Here is a 17,287-nt window from a genome sequence, read left to right as displayed (position 1 = left end):
TTTGTGTATAGACCACATTTTTTGTATCCATTCATCTGTCCATGGCCACTTGGCTTGCTTCTCCCTGTTGGCTATTGTGAACCATTCTGCAGTGACATCAGTGTGCAAATATCTCTTTGAGAGCCTGCTTTCAATTCTTTTGGATATATACCCAGAGTTGGGATTGCTGGATCATATGACAATTCCGTGTTTAATTTTTTTAGGAACTTCCATGCTTTTTTCCATAGTGGCTGTGCCATTTTACAATCTTACCAACAGGGCCAAAGGGTTCCAGTTTCTCCACAGCTTGCCAACGCTGTTCTTTTCTTTTTTCTTTTTTTTAAATAGTACCCATCTTGCTTAATGGCATTTTAATTGTTTCATGTACACTGACTTTGTCTTCCTTACCAGATTTTAAACTTCTTCAGAGTATAGATCACATATGTTCTTCTGTGTACCCTCAGGGCCCAGCCCAGCACTATGTCCACCTTAGGTATTTAAAAGTAATTTTTGGTTGATTGAATGACATTAACACCTTGAGTTGAGCTTAATTATTTTATTTTTGAACTTTGGGTGGAATTTTTAAAAATATTTTATTTATCTATTTATTTATTTATTTATTTATTTATTATTTATTTATTCTGTCAGGGAGACTGATACAGGGCTCGATCCTAGGACCCTGGGATCATGACCTGAATGGAGACAGACAGACACTATTTTTTGTTGTTGTTGTTAAGGCAGACGCTTAACCAACTGAGCTACCCAGGTCCCCCTAGAATTTTCTTTACAAATAGAATGAGCTGACTGCCAGGATAGACTGAACAAATCTTAGGTTAGTATGCCATGGAGCAGAGGGTCTGCTCATGTCACATGTCACTGTTGCTTCCTTCTTGACTAAAAATGCAAACATCATGGTCATCCCACAAGTTGCTGGGCCCATTGTTGCTGAATATAGTTCCCACGCTCCCACCCTCTCCCACCCACGCTCCCGCTATCCCAAGGGACAGTGCTCTGGAAACCCTGTTTTACTCAGGTGGAACCAGAAAATCCCAGAGAGGAAAAAAAAATCGAGGCATTCAGAAGTTTGCCTGCAGGAACTATGACTAAAGGAAAGGTCAGGAACTATTCCTCAGAAAGTACAGCTAGTCTCAATTCTGCTTTGTTCTCCCCTCTACCCAGTTTCTCCCAATTTTCCTGAGATCCTCAGGAACCAAATTCTCATCCACTGCCATGACTTTGAGGGTTGCTCTCATTCCCCAGACTCTCTTAATTTCTATATGGAAAAATCCCTCCATTAGCCATCCATTTGGCATTTTATTTTATTTATTTATTTTTAAAGATTTTATTTATTTATTTGCCAGAGAGAGAGAGGGAGAGAGAGCGAGCACAGGCAGACAGAATGGCAGGCAGAGGCAGAGGGAGAAGCAGGCTCCCTGACGAGCAAGGAGCCTGATGTGGGACTCGATCCCAGGATGCCGGGATCATGACCTGAGCCGAAGGCAGCTGCTTAACCAACTGAGCCACCCAGGCGTCCCCCATTTGGCATTTTTTAAAAATGAACTGATCACTAGCATCTAAAAAAAGAACAAAGTACACGAGTGCCGGAGCAATTAATTTTTGAGACTAGATTCTTTAGAAAATTTGCCTCAGGGTGGCTGGGTTTGCACAAGACTCTCAGGTATACATTCCCTCCTTGATTCATCCTTGTCTGAGAAATTCTGCCCAAAAGTTGGCCTTCCAGCCCTGGATCTTTCCCACCTCTATACGCGCCCTCATTTCAAAGGATAGGGTTGGAGTAGAAGCCCCAGTAGATAGAAAGTTTGTGATTTAATTGGGCATTTCCCAGGTAAAAAATTCAATCAACACTCCCTATATAAGCACCGACTGACATTTTCCCCAAGCTTGTTTGGTGGTAAGACTCTTCTAAGATGCGTATTAAGAATCGACTCCTAGAGTGGAGATGCAACATGGGGGGTTAAGGGGGTAGGAGAAGAATAAATGAAACAAGATGGGATTGGGAGGGAGACAAACCATAAGTGACTCGTAATCTCACAAAACAAACTGAGGGTTGCTGGGGGGAGGGGGGTTGGGAGGAGGGGGGTGCGGTTATGGACATTGGGGAGGGTATGTGCTATGGTGAGTGCTGTGAAGTGTGTAAACCTGGCGATTCACAGACCTGTACCCCTGGGGATAAAATATATGTTTATAAAAAAAAATTTTTTTAAAATGTAATTTGAAAAAAAAAAAAAAAAAAAAAGAAGCAGCATCTTAGAGGGGTGCCTATGTGGTTCATTTGGTTGACATCTGCCTTTAGCTCAGATCATGATCCCTGGGTCTTGGAATGGAGCCCTGAAGCAGCGTCCCTGCTCAGCAGGGAGTCTGATTCTCCATCTCCTTCGAAGTCTCCCTCTCCCTTTGCTCCTGTTCTCGCTCTCTCTGAGATAAATAAATACAACCTTTAAAAAAAAAAAAAGTATCTTAGAGATACCTTCTAAAGTGGTTTGATGGGACTGGTCTGTAAAACTGCCCAGTAATCCACAAATTATAAATTTTCAAGAGAACATTAACTGGAACTATTACATTACCTTTTTTAAAAAAAAAAAAAAAGATTTCATTTATTTATTTGTCAGAGATAGACACAGTGAGAGAGGGAACACAAGCAGGGAGAGTGGGAGGGAGAAGCAGGCTTCCCACTGAGCAGGGAACCCAATTCAGGAAAAAAAAAAAGAATCGACTCCTAGGCCCCAACCTGGACCTAATGAATCAGAATTTCCAAGGAAGTAACCTGACATTCTACATTTTTTCAATCTTCAAGCCCAGTAATTTTTTCTTTTTAAGTTTTAAAAAATTTATTTGAGAGAGATAGTGAGTATGGGGCGGGGGGCACCTGGGTGGCTCAGTCTGTTAAGCTCAGTCTGCTTTCGGCTCAGGTCATGATCCTAGGATCCTGGGATCCAGCTCCATATCTGGCTCCTTGCTCTGCAGAAAGCCTGCAGAGCCCTCTCCCTCTGCTGCTCCCGCTGCTTGAGCTCTCTGTCTCTGTCAAATTTTAGAAAGCGAGCGAGGGAGAGAGAGAGCAGTCACGCACAAGTGGGGGAACCAGGGAGGGGAGGAGCAGGGGGAGAGAGAGAAGTAGACTCCCCACTAAGCAGGGAACCCCACAATACACGACAACAACAACAATGCAGGGCTAGATCCTGATCCCCAGGACTCTGGGATTAAGACCTGAGCCCAAGGCAGATGCTTAACCGATTGAGCCATCCCGGCACTACAACGCCAGGTGATTCTTATAATTAAACAAGGTCAGAAAACCCAACATTAGTGAATATTTATTATTACAGATTCCTGGGCACGCATTCAACAGAGTACGTTTTTTTCCCTCGGGGAGGGGTAAAGAGATAACACTATCATAGTGATAATCAACACCGGCTTTGGAGTCAGAAATCTAGCTTTGACTTGCCAGGTATTGGCGTGGCTGTGTGATTGTAACTGCTCAGAGTCTTGGTTTCCTTATCCATAAAGTGGGATGGTGTTGCATCTCCCTCGTTGAGGATTAAGTGAGATAATGCACAGGACTATTGCCCAATGCCCTGCTAAGTAAACTGCACGTAATGCAATGCATTAAAAGAGATGCTACTGTCATTTCCCCACAGAAGAACCCTAGGCTATCCTCATCATTTAATATGGGTGAATAATGGTTGCAAACAAGGAAAACTGGCCATTGATGTTCCCAGAGATCCACATAGCTATAAGCACAGCCAGAAGACCCAGTGATGGCTTCTCTGACCAGCCTCAGCTGTGGCTGGCTGTATTAAGGAAAAGAAAGAGCATTTTTATTAAAGTCTGGCTCGACCTAAGTAGTCAGGAACCGACACAGACATGACTTGGACAGCTGGGGCTACCCTGGGATGGCACCATTGGTTAGAAGTAGGAAGATTCCCAGGTGTAAGAACAAGCATCCCCACATTCCCAAAAGAATGTGATACTGCATCAGAGATAGTTCTCTACCTCCTGGAATTGAGCAAGTAGGGGACTAAGTCCCAAGTCTACCACTTACCTATAGCGTGCCCTTGGGTAAACTGCTTAAACTCTGCGAGTCTCTGTTTTCTCATTCACAACATGGGGGAAATAATAGCTTCCTTAAAGGTTGTGTGTTAAGATTGAAAAAGAAATGAATGCTAAACAAATACAAGTCAGTTATATCATTTATCTTTAACAAAGAATAGATTATAATATCCCCTTGTGGGAAGCAGCAGCCTTCCACTTTTTTTTTTTTTTAATGATTCATTTTGTTTGTTTAAGTAATCTCTCCCCCACAATGTGGGGCTTGAACTCACAGCTCCAAGATCAAGAATCAAATGCTCTTCTGACTGAGCCAGCCCGGTACCTCCAACTTTCCCCTTCTTGAACTGTTGTCACACCTCCCACCATCACTGCCCTCAGAGTAAAGAGGAGCCTCCTGGTCAGAATACCTTCATGCTGTTTTTCCGCTCATTCTGCAAACACACCTATCTCAAGGGCTCCGATCTCTGTCCCTGCTTCCTCCTCTCACAGACTTCCATACATCTCATCCTATATACCTTCTGAAAGGAAACACACCTGCCCCTGGCCCCCAGGACTTGGCTGCTTCATCACACTGTTACCAATCACCGCTTGGAGAAAAGAAGAACCTCCTGCAGGTGGGTAGGAAGATGAAGAGACTGGGGGTGGGGGTTGACGCTGGTCAGGAAGGGAGGAGTAAGGATTCAGACTTAGGAGAGGAGAAGGTGGAAATGTGTCATGAGTTTCTTCAAAATCCGTGAATTCTGAATCTCATCGTTTTCAGTGAATGAACTCAAATGATTCACTTCCCTTCATTAGCCCTCCATTTTCCTCTCTGTGTAATGGAAAGGGAAATGCTCGCACTTGCTTTAAAGACAGAGGAGCATATAGAATCCAGCTTGTGGAAACCATGAACATATGAAATTATACATCATATGGGCTATGGATGTTATGTGATTTTGCTTCTGTGCAAAAATTTTGAATATACTAGCTCCTGGCTGAAAGTATTTCCTTAAACATCATTGACTTCCTGGCCCTACCTACCAGTTAGTAGCCATTGCCATCCCCCATGGTAACCCAAGCAGAACTTTCAGGACCAGGACCTAGCTTTGGTTCCTGGAGGGAACTCAAGATCTAGGTCTGGAAACCCATGACCAACACTCCTTTAAAGTCACAAGTTCCTGACTGAGGAAGTAACTGGGTTTGGATTAATGACAAAGACAATTTTGGCCAGGGCTCAAAATATTGGTGCAGAGATCTGAGCTAGCTGGCTTGGGTGGGACTAGGAATTGGGCCAGAGATGGTGAGGCAGGGAAGGGTGAGAAAGAGTAGGGGTCAGAGGCTGAAGCTGGAGGGACCAACTCAGCCTCTCTGTTCAGGGCATTATTGACGACAGAGTATAACCTCAGGGTGCAGCCCCCAGGCTCTCCGTTTTCCATGAGTAAGGAAGCAAGTATGCGGCTTCCTCTGCCCTGCTCTTACCACTCTTTCCTCAGGCTGATGGGGGTTAGCAGTTCCAGCACCTCCCCCATCGTGTTTCAGTGCCTGTTGTGACAGCAGCATCTTTTCCCTGAGCGCTAAGCTAAATGCAGGGAGGAACAGAAGACCCACGGAAGCTACGTGGCCAGCATTCAGGGCCTCTTTCCCAGAACTGCTGAGGAATCCGTCTGCCCTGGGTATAGAGGGGAAAAGAGTAGAGCTTCAAGCCACAGACAGCGGATAAGGGTGGGAGGGAATGGGAATCAGGGCGATGGGGGGTGATCAGCACATGCAGCTGGCCAGCTGCTGGGAATTGGCTAAGGACATGGCATCCCGACTTAACTGGAATTCTGGGATCCACTCCAGAGAATTGCTGGTCTTCTCGACCAGTACAGCCATAGTCAAGAAGTCAAGGCAGGCACTCAGGGTAGGAATTGTAGTTTACAAAGTTCATCCTTCTTTTTTCTTTTTCTCTGAGAGAAAGAGAGAGCATATGTACATGCATGTGCAAGCAGAGGGAGGGGTGGGGGGATTGTAGAGAGAGTCTCAAGCAGGCTTCATGCCCAGCGTAGAGCCGGGCTTGATCTTAGGCCCCTGAGATCATGACCTGAACTGAAATCAGGTGTCAGATTTTACTCAAGTGATGGAACCATTCAGGCACTCCAGAAGTTTATCCTTTTATGTCTAGTATCTTAGAGCTGTGTCTGGCACATAGTAGGCCCGTGATAAATACTGAGTATTTATAAATTTACAATATTTATAAATAAAGCAATGAATGGATGCTTTCCCACACAAGCATGATCCCGTTCAATCTGCAGTGTGAAGTACAGGCAGAGTGGGTGTTGCCTTGTTTTGCAGATAGGGAACTGAGAGCAAGAGAGTTAAGTGTCTTGCTTAAGGTTATTGAACTTGGATGTGGTAGACCTGGGACTAGACACTGTACTCTATAGTATAGTACCATGTTGAACACTCTTGGTGTAGCAACCCAGGAATATGTCCTGTGACTTGATGTGAACTTCCCTTTAGGTCCCACTGGTCGGAAAATAGCCTTTTCAGGGGCCCAGTTTCCTGGACATAGTCTCAGGGTCAAGTCTGGACATCCTGGTTCTCTTTGCACAGCTGGCATCTGCCTGCTCTTTTATGAGAAGCTTCAGGAAAGGGGGCCCCTTTATTAGTCTCTGTTGCCACATCCGACTTGGCCCCCTGAAACACAGAGGCAGAGTGGAGGTTTGACTTTGTGAGTCAGGAACGGAATGAAGTTCTGAAATTATGTTCCTTACTCTCTTACCCTTGACAAAAACTTCAGATAGCCTAGATCACCAGGTTAGTTCCTGGAACTCAGGCAAGCAATTAAATCATACTATACCAAGGGTTTCTCGGGAACTAGGGACCCACAGCCTGAGGAGTATTCTGGAAGGCAGTCTCCAAAAGCAGCAAGAGGGTTCCCTGAGCCGGAACATTGTATATATCAGCAGGCCCTCATCTTCACAGTATTCTGTCTTGTACACCTCTTGTACCCCTCTCCATGGAGGCAGTGAGGTATGGAGCATGGCAACAAGGATCAGAAAACCTGGGTCTTAGTGCTGGCTTTGCCGACTCACCTAGTCTGTATCTTTTCTCTACCTCGTTCTCCTCATTGCAAAATGGGAATAATGGTTTCCAGCTATGCCACAAAGTGCTTTTCAAAGTGCTTTTCAGCACAAGACAAAAATAATACCAGTACTATTTTTTTATGGCAAGAGGAAAAGAGAGTAAGGAAACTAACAGGATGCCTCAAAGTTCTCTGTTCCCACTTGTTTGTTGATCCATCCCTCATTAAGCACCTACGTGAGCAAGGTCTGTGCCCAGTACTGAGGAAGAGACAAATATATTTAAGATGTGGTCCCTGTCCTCAAAGAATGGGAAAGACCAGCACAGCTGTGCAAGAAAAGACGGACACGAAGATTTCAGGAAGCACCAAAGATGGCAGAGTGGAAAGAAAGTTAAGAGCCTTAACTTAAGCTTTTTGGATGGTTCTACCAGGTGAAGGACTGTAGTGGGAAGGAAGGGGAAGAAGAGTGTCAGCTGCATAACGGTCTCCAAGCCTCTTTGTCCGGGAGGAAATGAGGTCATCCTGCTCTCAAGAATGAGCATGACAGCCTCCAGCCAAGTAATCTGGAGTCATGAGAGCTGCTGGGGGTGCTCTATGAATCATGACAGTGTGCTGGGAATTTCCTGATACTTAACCTAGTAGTTTCGGGGTAAGTCCTCAGGCTGCAATATCTCTGTTTACATTTTGATCACGTTCATTTGCAATTAATGGGTTCTAAATCCAAACAAAACATGCTTCAGGCTTTTAGAGGAAGTAGTGAGGCCCACTCTGAGACCTATAGCACCTCTGACTCAGTCCTTTCCCTGAGATGCTGGCAGCTCAGCTGGGCACAGAAGAACTCTCTACAGAGGGTAATGGGTCACCTTCCTCAAGAAAGCTGGATGGTTAACTTGCACTTTACCTGGAGCAGAGGCTGGCATCTTGATACCTCGGACAGGACCAGAGCAGAGAAGCATTCCTCTTCCCTACTCTGATGGCTTTCTCCCTGCCATCCTCTAGGCCCTCTCAAGTGGATCCAGACCCAAGGTCCAAGCAACAAAATGCTGTAGACCTAGGCAGAAAAAGGGACCAAGCCTTGGGCCTGGCTTTAGGGCCCTGGTGAGTTATAGGGACTCAACCCCCTTTCCTCCCATTAGGGGGGACAGTCCTTCTGGGTAGAAAGCAGTGACCCCCCCCCCAAGCCCTGATTCCCAACACTAGGGGAAAGGGATGGGGTTGACTGAGCTTCCAAGTCCCTGCTGGGCTCCTTCAACTGTGTCTGAGGAATACGTGCTTGTGCATGTCTATACAGCTCTGTGAGCTTACCCTCAGGCAGGAAGAGCGGGTGGAGTCCTTTACACATGGTCTGTCTTCCTGGAGGCCAATCTTGTTGGATAAACATTTATTTTATCTTATTAGAAGCAAGGCTTTAGGATGAAGTCTAGAATACATATGCATTTTTTAAAGATCTATAATGAGACTTTTGGGATGGGGGATACAAAGGTAAGCTTTCAAAAAAAATTAAACAGCACGAAAGGGCATACAGTGAAAAATAAATCTCATTCTTGTCCTTCAGTTCCCCAGTTCCTCTCCTCAGATGCGAAAACACAATTTCCTACCCCTCCACAGCTTACTGCCTATGTTAACAAGGCTTTCCTATTATTTTGTCTTTATTAACTACCTATACTCTGGGCCAGGCAAATAAAGGGATTGCTTGTTATAGGAGCTTTTTGGAAGATCCATCAACACTTCAGTAAAAAGCATCAATAGTTTGTGCCCTTAGACTTGTTCTCACAATCCTATAATATTATACCATGATCCATAGCCAATCCTTATCAAGCTGTCACTTTCAAACACCCCCCTTAAACCAAACTGGCAAATTCTCAGTAAAATCCCATCTTGCCTAAACGCTGCCCCTGCCAGCCACTACCAAAGGCCCTTACCTCCGTGAGCAATGAACTCAACTTTGTCTTATCCACTGGTTATGTTGGTGAATTTTGGGGAGCTAGTATAGGAAGACCCTGTCAGCTGGAGTTAACCAGCGTGTGTCATGTGCACTTTCTTTCTTTTCAAGGACTTTATTTTTAAGTAATCTTTTATACCCAACCTGGGGCTGGAACACACAATCCAGAGATGAAGAGTCCCCCGTGCTCCCCGGATTGAGCCAGCCAGGTGCCCCTGTCAAGTGCATTTTCACGTTGAGAAAGAGGCTTAGCTCTAGGAACTGCACACTATGCCCCTATACCCACGGTTTGGAATCACTCTCTTGGGCGGTTGGGGGCCAAAGGTGGAAAGACTGGAGAAGAGCTGATTTAGGGGATCTGGGAAGAGTCAGCAGAGCTGGAGGGGAGTCTCTGTAGCGCGATTCAGAGGCCTCTGCCCTGGAGTGGGGCCCAAGCCAGGTGAATGGGAGGAGGAGTTGAGGAATTGAGATGCCTCTAGGTCTCTCTGTTCAGAGCTCGCTCTTCCCCTCCGCTGGGGACCGCGCTGCCCGTCACTCTCGGTCAAGGCTGTGGAAGCCCACGGGGTCCAGGTCGCGCCAGTCCCCAGGGAAGCTGAGGGAAGGGAAGCGTTGGGGAGATCCCGGGCTGGGGCGGGGCCAGGCTGGGGCGGGTCCTGATATAGAGCCCTGCAGCGGGGCGGCAGCACAGCGCGGCGACTGGAAGCCCCAGAGCCTCGCGGATTGTCAGAGTGTCAACCCATCCCGCCGTCCCTGCTCGGTGTCCCTCCTGCCGCAGCTACCGGTGAGTGCGGGCAACCCTAATTGCGCAGAACTGCTCGGGCGGGCGTCCCTTCCCCCAACCCCCGCTGCCTCGGCGGTCCCCGGCTGCCCTCGCTCGGCCGCGGCCGAGCCTGACTCACCGCTCGCGGTGCCTGTGCACCCTCTGTGGGTGCTCGGACCCCTGAGCCCCCAGCGGGGAGAGACGGCAGGCCTGGGGGGCCTGGCCACCGCCGGTGCGCCCCGCAGGAGACCTAGGGATTCCTGCCCTGAACTGCGCTAACCCAGCCGGCCCACTTTCTCGCTCCTCCGCTTCTGTGTCAAGCTGACTTTCTCCCTCCCTTGCAGAGCCGCTGCCTAGAGCCCCAGCCTCGCCACCATGAGAATCCTGCTGACGTGCCTGCTCCTCTGTGCCCTAGTGGTGAGCGACTCCGAAGTAAGTGGCTTTCCCGCTTTGACCTATAGCGGGCCGAGGGGACTTGCAGGATCCCGAGCAGCGCCGGGGGTGGCGCTCGGGTGTGTGTGTGGGGGGGGGGGAGACGGGGCTGCACAGGGAGCTGGAATCCTCTGGATTCCGTCAACAGCGGGGACCAGACCATCTCGGGGAAAACAGGACAGGTGTGGCAGTGGGAATCCTGCGAACTAAGAGAGTTCGCACTTTCAGGGAAGGGAGGAAGAAGCCGCAGAGACGTCGTTCCCCGCCCCACCCCCGCCTTCTTGCACCCTGTATGTGAAGCATGCTTGAGTCAATCCGTTTCTCCCTGCTAGAAACCTATGATCTTCCATGTGAGGGCTAGTTAGATATGAACAAGGTGAAGAGAGAGGGAGCCGGAGGAAAGGGTGAGATTTGGGATTGGGGCCAGTTTGTCCTTTCCCTTGAGTCCCAGGAGTGCGGGACCTTTGCTGAACTTTTCCCCTCCCCTCATCTCTTCCAGGGAAGCCATGAACTTCACCCAGTGTCTAGTGCATGTGAGTATCCACCCATTGCATAATATCTGACTATACAGACCTCTTGGAAAAGCCTCAGGGGGCAGCCCCTCCCTGACCCTGCTGCAGGGCTGGCTCCCCCTTGCCTCCTCCCACGCTCCTTTCTTACCTCACCACCTTTGTGATCCCCAGCAAACTGCCATTGTCTGAATGGAGGAACATGTGTGTCCTACAAGTACTTCTCCAACATTCATCGATGCAACTGTCCAAAGAAATTCCAAGGGGAACATTGCGAGATAGGTATGGGGATCCTGACTCTAACTGAGCAGGAGGCGGCACCAGAGATTTGGGGGCAGGGAGAGATGGGTGGGGTGGGAGAGCAGGTGGGAGTTAGGAGCTGGAGGTGGAGTGGGGGTCTTCATCCCTGGATGTGATACACAGTCAAACACAGCCCCATCCTCTTTCATGCATCTCTGACGGCACACAAATGTGAGATGGGGATGGAAGAAGACCCTTTCTGGCATTTCCTGCTGGGCCTGAAAACATGTGAGGCCTGACAGGATCTCTAAAATGCCTGTCTGAATTTCCTCTTCTTTCTAATATCTCTCATCCTCACATTCTTCCCTAGATACAACGAAAACCTGCTTTGAGGGGAATGGTCACTCTTACCGAGGGAAGGCCAACACTGACATCATAGGCCGGCCCTGCCTGGCCTGGAACTCTGCCACCGTTCTTCTGAAAGAGTACCACGCCCTCAGACCCGATGCCCTTCAGCTGGGCCTGGGCAAACACAACTACTGCAGGTGAGGGGTGGCAGCAAAGACCCTCTCACAGCCCCCCAGGATCCCTTGCTACCACTCCCTGTGTTTCAGAGTGCTGTCCATAGCCTGAGGAAAGCAAGCTTCTGGTTGACTTTTCCCTGGAGGGGAAAGAGATGTATTCTGGGTTGGAATGACACCCCCCACCCACCTTTCTGTGTTACCAGGAACCCAAACAACCATAGAAGGCCTTGGTGCTATGTGCAGGTTGGCCTAAAGCAGCTTGTCCGGGAGTGCATGGTGCCAGAATGCTCTTCTGGTGAGTGTCACTGACCTGTTTGTGACAGTAGGGAAGATCATATGTCCTTTTATCCTATCACAGGAGGGTCGAGGAGGGACCCTGCCTGGCCTTGAAACACTGGGAGGTTAGAAGACAAGAGAGAGACATTCTCCTACTTGCCTCTCCAAGACATCCTTCTCTTTCTTCTCCAGGAAAAAATCCGCTCACTCCAGAAAAAGCTGAGTTTCAATGTGGCCAGAAGGCTCTGAGGCCTCGCTTTAAGATTATTGGTGGAGAATTCACCACCATCGAGAACCAGCCGTGGTTTGCCGCCATCTACAGGAGGCACCACGGAGGCTCTGTCACCTACCTGTGTGGTGGCAGCCTCATCAGTCCTTGCTGGGTGCTCAGCGCCACACACTGCTTCATGTACGTCCTCCATCTCTTCTCCCTGACCCTCCTCTCTTACCCCAAACGCATCTCCTTCTCCTTCCCACCAAAGGATGCCACTTAAATTGTACCCCTTAGGCCCCTCCCGTGCAGTCCATGGCCTTGGGTGCAAGTCATGCTCTGAGGCCACCTTGAGGGGAGGGGATGAGATGAGATCTCATGAGATTTGACTATCTGACAAGTCTCCCCTCCCACAGTAATCACCCGAAGAAGGAGGACTACATTGTCTACCTGGGTCGGTCGAAGCTTAACTCCGGGACACCTGGGGAGATGATGTTTGAGGTGGAGAAGCTCATCTTGCATGAGGACTACAGTGCTGACAGCCTTGCTCACCACAATGATATTGGTGAGTGGAAAGCCCTTATCTGCCATAATGATGATGGTTGGAAGAAGAGGCGTCCAAGAAGAGACCCAAATGGGAGGTTGAGGTTATAGGGGGAACTGGAGATCCTGCTTTATACAGCAAAGGGACATATGGGAGAGGCCTATTGTTTCTCTGCAGAAACCTTGAATTTCCAAACATTTAGCCTCCTCTAGACGGCAATGGCCCGGTAAGCATGTGACATGGGTGGGGAGGCCCCTTCTTTTGTTGGATACAACCTCTGCCTGTTCCAGAATCTGGAACTTAGAGCATTGAGCTGAATTTAGCCCATCTGCCTCAGCCACCCATACATCTGTATAGACCAGCCCTGGCTGGCCAAGGCCCACGTCAATAGCTGGAACAAAACCCTTGAGGCATGGGACAGGAGAGGCTTGTTTCAGGTAATAAGCTGCCAGCAGACTTTCCAGGATGGCCTCTGACCCTAAATGATTTAGGGATAGACATCCAGTCCTTCGGCATTTGGAGGGGAGCAAGGGTGACCACCTGGCCAGGTAGAGATCTTCCCCCCTGACCTCCCCTGCTTCCCTCTTCCCCCAGCCCTGCTGAAGATCCGCTCCAACACAGGCCAGTGTGCACAGCCATCCAGGTCCATACAAACCATCTGCCTGCCTCCAGTGCGTGGAGATGCTAATTTTGGCATGAGCTGTGAGATCGCTGGCTTTGGAAAAGAGAATGACAGTAAGTGACATTTGGGGCTGGCTCAGAGGGTCCTGGAGGAGTGTTATAACCTGGAAGTGAGCTCAACTTGATCAAGACAGGACTGTAGAGATAGAGATGGGAGCACTGTGGAGGTAGTAGATAGTCCAGGGATGGAGTGGGGAGCACTGTTTAGGGAGTGATGGGCCATAAAGGTAATCAGATGGGGGATGTGTGAGGGGGCATACATGGGGTAAGGCTCAGATTTGTGGGGGAAAGAATAAAGGCTTTCCCCGGTAGGGATACTTTTTGGTCCCTTCCCTGGCAGAGAGTCCCTGTGGGAAGGCTGTACAGACGCATCTTAAAGTAAACTTCTCCTTGTTTCCTCCATCTAGCTGACTATCTCTATCCAGAGCAGCTAAAAATGACTGTTGTGAAGCTGGTTTCCCACCAGGAGTGTCAGCAGCCACACTACTATGGCTCCGAAGTTACCACCAAAATGCTGTGTGCCGCTGACCCACAGTGGGAAACAGATTCCTGCCAGGTGAGAATTCCAGCCTCTCTTCCTGGAACCCCCAAATCTCCCCTGGGCTCCTGGGCCTATTCCTGCCAGCTTCAGAGAGCCCCTCTCCAGCCAAAGCCCCAAGAAGTCAGAATTAGGAGCTCAGGTCTTAAACTAATCCTTATGCATTTACCAAACGTTTGTCATGAGCCTGGCTCTGTGCTAGGCACTTCAGACTGGAGAAGGGAAGGGAATAGGACCATAAGAAAGAGGAAAACACTAGAAAATAATACAACTCAGTGCTCAGGATATGGTATGAATTGTAAATGATCAGTGTTTGGGAGCTTCAGGTTAGTACCAATGAGGTGGTTATAATGGGAAAGCTTTAGAGAGAAGGTGACTGGAAGAATTTGGGGAGGCAGAGGGAAGAAAGGAGACCATTCCAGTTGAAAGATACAAAAATGAGCCTGAGCATGGTATATTCCAGGATGGTGAGGAAAAGGGTCTGAGAGTGTAGATGGAGTTGTGGCAGATAGCAGGGCTTTGAAAGCCAAGCGGAGGATTTTTAAACTTGATATGGTAGGAAATGGGGAGCCACTAAAGACTTGGGGATTCTAAGAAATTCTTTTTCTCTCTCTCTCGGGCATGACTGGGTGATTGGATCAGATGGCTCCCTCCTCCCTTTTCCCAGGGCTCAACTTCTGTGTCTTTGGCTTAACAGGGAGACTCCGGGGGCCCCCTGGTCTGCTCTATCCAAGGCCGCCTGACTCTGACGGGGATCGTAAGCTGGGGCAGTGGTTGTGCCATGAAGGACAAGCCAGGCGTCTACACAAGGGTCTCACACTTCCTGCCTTGGATCCACATGCACACCAGGCAACAGAATGGCCTAACCCTCTGAGGCTCCCCAGGGAGCCAAGGGAAGCGAGGGGTACCACCCACTCCCATGCTGGCTGTCATTTTTGCAGCAGAAGTGTCTGCTTCGGCTCTATATAAGGGAGAACCTGAGAAGGACAGGCTCTCGCAGAGATGGTTTTTACGTGTGCTGCCCCCCCTGGGGGGGGCCAAAAGCTTGATCCTCAGCTACAGGCCTGGGTGCTGAGTGCCCAGAGTCCCCGGGGCCAGGACAGAGGGATGGCCCTGACCCAGGACGGTTGTTGACCAGTTGTTTGTCTTTTTCTGAACTGAAGCCTCCTGGAGAGAAAAAATGCCATTTCCTGTGCATGGGTAGAAGGAGAGCCAGAACCCCCAACAGCAGGCATTCATGAGGCCCACTGTTGGGAAACAAATAATTTCTCAATTAGGAAGCCAAAAAGAACCGAGGTCTCTTGAGGGAGATTGGCCATTGTGGAACAGTGGCTTGGGGAGTGGAGACAATAATGACTTGAGGGAAGGGCTCTGACATTCCATGAATGTATCAGGAAATATTATATATGGGTATATATGTGTGCACACTTGTGCACAGGCTGTCAGTGTAACAGCTGGTGTCCCTGTGTGTGACTGCAAGTCTATTTCCCTAAATTGAATGGACTATGATGACACATAGAAGGGTCTGTCTAGAGAGGTCCTGGGCCACTCCTAGGGCCTCTTGGGTCTGTCATGTGATCATGCCCATGAATGTATCGTTCTGGGGCATGCCTGTGACCAGCAGTAAATTTTCAGTTTCACTTTTACATAGATGTTCTTTCTTGGCCAGTTATCCCTTCTGACCTTTTGTCTGAGTTTATCCAATCCTCACTGGGTGAGGTGAGGCCCACTCCTATACACTGAATATTTAATAATTATATTCTACTATTTTTATTTATATCTATTTTTGTAATTTTAATAAAGGTCAATAAAATGTGATTTTTCTGAAGATTTTGGTTTTTTCTTGGTACTTGTATGGGAGGAGTTGGGGAGCATAAAAAGTGGAAAATAATGATGATAGTGTGTACCCTAGAGTTTCTTGGGAGTTGAATCTCTGTACTTAGTGGGGCTTTGGGAATAGAGGCTAGAAGAGTTGTAGAGTAGGTTCTCCATAGCACATAAGGTACAGCCTGGTGTGTGGGCTACATAACAACCATGAATTCCCTCCTTAGCCTGATGCCTTTGTACAGTGCACATCTTGTACAGCTGTACACTGTGATCCTCTAGGATAAGTCCTGCCATATTCTCTTCACTCTGCCCATAACAATCCTGGGGCTGACCTCAACCAAGGAGAATATCTGCATGAGTGAAAATTGCTGATCCCAAACCCAGCCCAGCTTGAGTGTGGCATTCTGGGAACAGAAAACAATTTCCCATCATCTGTGTGAGGAGCTGGTACTAAGTTTCCTCAGTGTGTTGATGGAGCTCATGACCAGTCACTATGATCCTTAATATCAGGGGACTCGGAATCTAAAGCTAGGTGTTATCCTAATGGAGGTGACCACACATTTTGAATCAAACATAGGTTTCTGAAGAACTAGGGTGTAGAAGGCAGGTGGCAAGTGGTGCCTGGACGGCTCTCGTTGAGCATTTGCCTTTGGCTCCGGTCATGATTCCAGGGCCCTGGGATTGAGTCCCGCATCCCTCATTGGGCTCCCTACTCAATGGGGAGTCTGCTTCTCTCTCTCCCACTATTGCTTCCCCTGCTTGTGTGCTCTCTCTTTGTCAAGTAAGTAAAGAAAATCTTAAAAAAATAAAAAAAAGAAAGAAGGCAAATGGGGAGATACAGCTGGATGTTAAAATGCTGGAGTTTCTAAGCTATGTTATTGGGTTTGGACAGTGTTTCTTAACAAGTCACCTGATAACCTTTTAAAAAAATATATGCATGCTAATGCCCCACCCATAGAGACTGTGGGTGATTCAGGTCGGGGCTGGTGCCAGGGCTTGTGAATTTACAGAAGATCCTCAGGTGGTTCTGATAAGCACTCCTGGTTGAGATCCTTTGGGGACAACTGGCCAGAATATGTGAAGGGCCAAGTAAATTCAAGATACAGTCAGTATGTGTTCTTTACATGAATAGTCAGTTTCCTGAGTGGAGTCCGAGAGTACAAGTTCTTCCTGTTCAGAGGTTCCCTAGACCATGGGCCCCTGGAGGGCAGGGATCCAGAGTATTCTGCATTTCATCCCTATAATCTAACATGTTATCTTATTTATTGTGATACAATGGTTCAGAGCATGGATTTCAGAGTCAGGTGGTCTGGACTAGAATCCTGGTTCTGACACTAGCTATGTGCCTTGGGAAAGACTTGTAATGTCTCTGTGCCCCAGTTTCCCCATCTGTAAAAAAGAGATAATAATATTTACCTCCTAGGACTGTTATAAGAATGCATGAGTTCACAAATCCTGGAAGCTAGTAAAGACAAAGACATGATGGCTGTTATTACCAAACTATGTAAATTCTCATAGAACCGAGTGGGAATCTCCTCTACTCTTCCACCCCAGGACTGCATTAGTGGGTTTTGTGGGAGCTGGAACTTTCCAGAAAGAAAAGGCATGATGTGAAGCTAAGGGGCCCAGCCCAGGCTGAGTTGCTTTTCAGCCTCTGTGTGTCTCCCCCACCCATCCAGGGGCCAAGAAAGATCTTGTTCCAACATGAGCTGT

The 17,287-nt window shown here is 48.2% G+C and overlaps 1 protein-coding gene across 1 annotated transcript; it reads left to right on the top strand.

The window, feature by feature from the left end:
• Positions 1–9,690: 9,690 nt before the first annotated feature.
• On the top strand, positions 9,691–15,392 carry PLAU (plasminogen activator, urokinase). The gene is made up of 11 exons (XM_032839788.1): positions 9,691–9,813; positions 10,137–10,224; positions 10,724–10,757; positions 10,908–11,015; positions 11,344–11,518; positions 11,701–11,792; positions 11,966–12,182; positions 12,401–12,549; positions 13,123–13,263; positions 13,617–13,765; positions 14,445–15,392. The coding sequence occupies exons 2-11, from the start codon at positions 10,168–10,170 to the stop codon at positions 14,619–14,621; spliced, it is 1,299 nt and encodes a 432-aa protein (XP_032695679.1). The 5' UTR covers positions 9,691–9,813; positions 10,137–10,167; the 3' UTR covers positions 14,622–15,392.
• The last annotated feature ends 1,895 nt before the right edge of the window (positions 15,393–17,287 follow it).

This window comes from Lontra canadensis, unplaced genomic scaffold (genome assembly GCF_010015895.1).
Source record: "Lontra canadensis isolate GAN:19392208 unplaced genomic scaffold, GSC_riverotter_1.0 scaffold3, whole genome shotgun sequence".
NCBI classification, from domain to species: domain Eukaryota; kingdom Metazoa; phylum Chordata; class Mammalia; order Carnivora; family Mustelidae; genus Lontra; species Lontra canadensis.
Note: the sequence above shows the minus strand (reverse complement) of the source record. Positions and strands in the feature narration are given on the sequence as shown.